The sequence below is a fragment of the Podarcis vaucheri genome (assembly GCF_965113315.1).
Source record: "Podarcis vaucheri genome assembly, chromosome: Z".
Taxonomy (NCBI): domain Eukaryota; kingdom Metazoa; phylum Chordata; class Lepidosauria; order Squamata; family Lacertidae; genus Podarcis; species Podarcis vaucheri.
Window position 1 is genome coordinate 3,406,427 of NC_138758.1, and position 5,957 is coordinate 3,412,383.

At 47.7% G+C, this 5,957-nt stretch overlaps 1 protein-coding gene across 1 annotated transcript; it reads right to left on the reverse strand.

Moving 5' to 3' along the window:
- Window positions 1-1,556: 1,556 nt before the first annotated feature.
- On the reverse strand, window positions 1,557-4,993 carry AGTR2 (angiotensin II receptor type 2). Its single transcript, XM_082208326.1, has 2 exons — window positions 4,761-4,993; window positions 1,557-3,867 (listed from the first exon to the last, which is right to left on the reverse strand). The coding sequence occupies exon 2, from the start codon at window positions 3,780-3,782 to the stop codon at window positions 2,718-2,720; it is 1,065 nt and encodes a 354-aa protein (XP_082064452.1). The 5' UTR covers window positions 3,783-3,867; window positions 4,761-4,993; the 3' UTR covers window positions 1,557-2,717.
- Window positions 4,994-5,957: the final 964 nt, after the last annotated feature.

Here is a 5,957-nt window from a genome sequence, read left to right on the forward strand (position 1 = left end):
TTGCTGTTCTGGCTTCTGTGATAGCTGTGCAGCCTGCATTCGCTCCATAGGACGCACAAACATTTCCCCTTACTTTTTAGGAGGGAAAAAGTGAGTCTTATAGAGCAAAAAATACGATACATCTACTCAGAAGTAGGCCCCATTCCATGTTCTCCCTCCACTATCAGGAACAGTTTTGCCTTGGAATGGCAATTTCTTGTATGCAAATAGGGAGATGCCCTGTTTGTAGGCATCCCATTAGGGTTCACCACTTTGAGAATTGGATGTTGGGCTAAATAGGCTTTGGGCTGATCCAGGTGCAAGGTTCCTATTGTCTTCTTAATAGGACTTACTTCTGAGTAACCATGTTTAAGATTGTGTTGCAAGTGTGTTTAGGACAGTAACCTAAGTCTTCAAAGTGCCAGCACCATCTCAGCAATTGAAATCACTGAGCTTAAGTGCATGCTGGATCATGTCCAAAGATGATGATGCTACGTGTGGCTGGTGCTAGTCCTAATGTTGTGGAAAGGCCTTTCGTAATGATCAGAAGGCTGTGTGTGTGTGTGTGTGTGTGTGTGTGTGTGTGTGTGTGTAGAGAGGAAGGAGCCAAAAGAGAGATGTGTCCAACTGGCTAGAGACATGTGGCAACAAAGCTGTGCATTCCTCTACAGATGCAGTAATAAATCATGTCTGCATGGATGAGTAGCCTGCATGGAGCCAATACTTTGCTGCTGCAATGTGTTCAGTGAGGAGGGGAGAACATGCTGTCCTCAGTGGTGTTTACTAGTTGTGCACACAGTAGATAAACAAGCAACTTTTCTGACTGTTTTAGAAAAAACAACCTCCCTCCTCTGAATGCAGGTTGTTAGACTTTCTTCTCATTAAAAGGTGCCACAGATAAATGCAGAGGCTGACATCATAACAGCTGCTCATCATGCTCCTCAGAGCAACTTCTTGATTCTGAGGGACAAAATTAATTCTCAGGGTCCAAAGAAGACACATCATTAAACACATCTTTGCACTTAATGTGCATGCCTTTTTAAAAAAATACACAAATTGCAACATGGGCATAGCCAGGATTTTTGTTAAGGGAGGCAGGCCTTTTGTTGGAGAGGGACAGAACCTTAGTTTGCTATGTATTTTTATAGATATTTGTTGATGGGGGGGCAGCTTCCCCTCCCTGGGCCCCCTGCCCATGAATAGCAGGCTGCTAGCAGTAGGGGCGTAGATAAATAGGTACCACTCCGGTGGGAAGGTAAACGGCGTTTCCGTGCGCTGCTCTGGTTTGCCAGAAGCGGCTCAGTCCTGCTGGTCACACGACCCGGAAGCTGTACGCCGGCTGCCTCGGCCAATAAAGCAAGACGAGCGCCGCAACCCCAGAGTCGTCTGCGATTGGACCTAATGGTCAGGGGTCCCTTTACCTAGCAGTAGGGGCAGGGAGGGGGCTGATGATAATTGGGATTGCAGCAGATGGGGTGAAGAGTTAAACTTTAGCACTTTCTTCCTCTACTGTGGTCCGTGTTGGTTGCAAGGTAAAATAAAATAGTTATAAAGGAAAATCTCTGGATGCCAAAATCTAGGTTTAGGGCAAGTCCTCTTTGGTGAGAGAATTCCAGCAGAGATTTACTATCACAAAATATACAACATTAATTTCAAAGGATGGCTGTGTTTCAGTTCTTGCATTTCCCTCCCCCCAGAAAGTGTGAATTAGGGAGGTTTGCTTTTAAATGAGAACTTAATTGAATTTCTCCTCCCATTCCCGGAAGGTATGTATATCTATAACTCAGGATAACACCTCAAGCATCTGATGAAGTGGACTATATTCAGGGCCAGCTCTACCATGAGGCAGACTGAGGCAGCTGCTTCAGTTGGCAGATGGGAACAGGGAGTGCAGGGGTGAGGCCTGGCATCCTCACACCCCCAACAATCTTGCTGCCCCCAGGAAATGGGGGAGACACTGCCCCATTGTCAATGTGGGTACTAAGATTCAGCAACCAGTCTAGCTGGCTTCTGTAAATGGAATGGGGTGAGATGGAGAGCCATTTTATCTCTTGCCTCAGGCAGCAAAATGTATTGGACCAGCCCTGACTGGTCCATGTAAGCTGAGGCCATAGTAGACCCAGTAGTCTTTAAGATTCCACAAGACTCTTTATTGTTTTAGCACATCGGCTGTCTGTGCACTTGCTCTACACACTATAGCTGCCATACGTCCGGATTTTCCCGGACATTACCGGAATTTCAAAGGCAGAAATGACTACATACTGCTCTCTCTCTCTCTCTCTCTCTCTCTCTCTCCCTCCCTCCCTCCCTCCCTCCCTCCCTCCCTCCCTCCCTCTGGCATTTCCTGTAAGCCAGCTTTCCCCCCTGATGGCATCTAGAAGCCAGAAGGGCTGCCCTTTCGTCACAAACAGCTACTGGGTTTGTAATGTCACCCAAATGTTTACTGACAGTAAGTCAAACCCTGTCCCATTCCCCCCTCCCCAATGTATAAAAACAAAACACAGAGCAAGTAAAATGCATGAATAAGTCAAAATTAGTTCAAGAAATTGAAAGCACAGTCTTTGCTGGACAGTTTGTTCCAGGAGATGTGTAAAAAGCAGGCGAGGAAACCGAGCAAGAACGCAGCCTCCTCCTCCTCCTCCTCCTCCTAAAAGTTTCCAGATGCTGCTCACTCACTCAGGGCACCCAAGGTGGGTGTGTCTGTGGCTTCGCATAGACTCTGCTTTGGTCTGCCCCCATCAGGGACTCCGTGATTTTGGGGGAGCAAGTTTTGCTGGGGCAAAGGTTTTCCTCTTCAACTGATAGAGCCTCAGCTTGAACAAATGTTGGAGTTTCTCCTGGAACTGGCTGCTGATGACATAGTACAACAAAGGATTGATGCAGCTGTTAGCGAACCCCATGGAGAGCCCAAACGGTAGGGCTGCGTCAATGACAGAGGTGACCCAGCAATTGCTGATCACATCCATCCAGGAAAGGGCATCCAGGAAGGTGAGGATGTGGAAGGGGAGCCAGCAGACCAAGAAAGCCACCACCACAGTGGCCACCAGCTTCAGGACTCTATCCCTCATCTGCTGGTTCTTCCCAAACCCCTGAGCTCTCATCAGGTGCACCCTGATCCAAAGGTAGCATGTGATAATGATGATGAGGGGGACCAGGAACCCAAGGATGTTCTTCATCAAGGCTGTTCCAGCTGACCAGCTGGAGTATTTCTCTGATGGGTAGGCCATGATGCAGGCTGTCACACCTAGCTCCACGATGTATTTGGTGTTGCGGAAGTAGAAAGTTGGCAGGGAAGTTAGGGCCGCCAGTCCCCAGACCAGAAGCGCAGTCTTGGATGCTTGCTGCAGTGTCCCTTGCTGGGACTGGAATGGGTGGGCAACTGCCTGGTAGCGGTTCAGGCTTAGGCAGGTGATGAAGAAGATGCTGGCAAACATGGTCAGGCAAAGGACCGAGCTGGTGATTTTGCACATCACTGGGCCAAAGAGCCAGTTGTACCCATACGTATAGTATGCAGCCCAAAAAGGAAGTGTGGTCAGGGCCAGCAAGTCCGCCACAGCCAGGTTGACGATGTAAATGCTGGAGACTTTCCTCGGGCTCCGCTGCCAACACAGCACTGCTACCACCATGCTGTTCCCCACCAGTCCGAGGATGAAGATGATGCAGTAGAGGACTGGGATGAGGACAAACTGGTAACTGGAGACAAAGATAGGACAGTGGGAAGAGACGTTGGCTGGAGAGGAGTAAAGGTCTTGCAAAGGCTGCTCAGTGGGGCTGGGGGTGGAGTCGTTGTCCCTGGAATGCATGCTGGTGCCCAGGATGGAGATTTGGGGTGCAGTGAACTCTTCTTGGGAACTGGAGTCTTGTCTGTCACATCATCCAATAGCTAGCCTTTTTTTTTTTTAAGAAAGAGAAAACACAACAGAATCACAAGCTGCATATGTACAAACTACATCCTTGGCCTTCCCAGTTTACTCATGAAGGAGATGAAACCAGGAAATGGCATTCTATGGAGTCAGAGCATCGTTCCCTCTAACATGGTATGTTGTCTTCATTGACAGGCAATGGCTTTCCAGGGTTTAAGGTAGGGGACATTCTGGAGGTGCCAGGGATTGAACCTGGGACCTTCTGTGTGCAGAGCAAATGCTCTACCACTAAGCTACAGCACTCCCCCAGGATGCAGGTGCATTCCAGGTCTACTATTGCTTAAGATCTGATCTGCTGGAAGAGATCAAAAGTCAGTCGAGTCCAGCATCCTGTCCCCCGAAGCAACCAGCTTTGTGCTTCCAAGATTGGAGGGTCTGAAGGCAATGTCTGCCTTCAACTTTTGTCCCTGGACTCTAGGGTCACAGCTGTGAAGGCAAAAGCTTAATTCTCTTCCTAAACCAGGCACCATCAGCCTAGAGCCTTCCTTTTAGCTCTCTGCTATCAACACTGACAGGCATCAGCTCCCCAGAGGTCCAGACAATGGTCACTTTCCCGGCTCTATATGGGGATGTCATGGTTGAAACCTGGGACGCTTTGTATGCAAGCAGACACTGAGCCACAGCCCTTCAATTGAAAGGCTGCAGAAGGATGTTTATTTTAAAACAGAAATAACGAAGGAACCATATTGAGCATGAATGCAAAAGTTTGTGTGTGTTAAATACCCTTTAAATCTTCACTGTTATTATTCAGACATTTCTATACAGCAAACCTCCCCTCCATGCAAAGCAGTTTCTTCACACATTGCTAGATAACATAAAGCCTTATGGGAAACATAAAGAAGACAGGTGGTTACTTACTCTGGGAGTGCTTGAACTCAGGCTGGTTACACACCAAGTTGTGTCCACCCTCAGGCAGGAGCAAAACCTTCCAGGCAAAACCTTCCCTTCTTTCTCTGGCTGCTTTGTGAGAGTTGGTTTTACATCACTCCAAGACTGAAACATGAACACCATCGAGAAAGTCTTTGCATAGCTTCCTGCTTTGTATGAGAGGAGCATTGGGCTGGTAGAGAGCATACATGTGTCTCTCAGTCTCTACAACCAATAAGAGGCAAAAGACTGAAGGAGGGAGGGTGTTTAAGCAATCCATTCCCAGTGCAGTTGTTTGGAGAGAGAATGCTCCCCCTCCCAGCTTACCCTTCATAAAGTTTGGCTAGAAAGTGTGCAGCTATTTCTTCCTGCAATCTGAGAAGAATGTGTGCAAAAGAGGGATGGAAAATAAGCAAAATAAACTAGCATCTTCAGTAAGGTGTAGCTTCCAGGAAAGTGTGCATGGAATTGTACAGATAATGCTGAAAGAGAAAAAAGCTTCAGAGCAGAAGTTTCATCTACACTTACTGTTTGCCCTGCACATTCTATGTGCAGCTCCACACTGAATCTCAACAAAAGGCAATTCAGGTTTTCTGAAGGTTGCTGTTTGCTCCAAATCAGCAGTAAAGAGCGTGTTTTCCTGGAGAAAGTGTATGTGGGGAAGCAGTTGGACACGGAGCTTTAAAGTGCAGACCTATGTCTAGAAACTCAACACAAAATAAAGTTTGAATGAGCCAAGAATCTCTGAGCAATGTGCTTTCTGATAAGCAAGCAAGGACTCAGCAGGTAAATGCAACCAGCTCTGTGCCAAAGCAATTGGCTGCGGTTCCTAACTTTCCCCCTTCCGCTGCCCAGTAAGAAAGATAAATGCATGGAATTTGGGCTGCATGGAATTTGGAAATGCTGTTGGAAAGGCTGGCTCCCATTAGCAACATGTTAGCGGTCAAATGGTCCATGTGCATGAGACTGTTCACCTCTTTGCATGCACAGGGCTGGCTGGATTCTGTGACTGGAACTATGCAGGGGTGGGGAGCAGCAGCATCTTTCCCTTGGCCTCAGGTAGAAAGACATTTTGAGTGAGCCCTGGTAAGCTCGATTTGCACTGAAAATTGATCCAACTGCAAGCTGAAGGAGAAGCACAGAATGTTTGTTCTCCAGGATGCCAAGTCCTGGCGTGTCAACAGAGCT

Coding starts and splice junctions, on each gene's coding strand:
- AGTR2 (XM_082208326.1), bottom strand. CDS start 3,782: ATGCATTCCAGGGACAACGACTCCACCCCCAGCCCCACTGAGCAGCCT.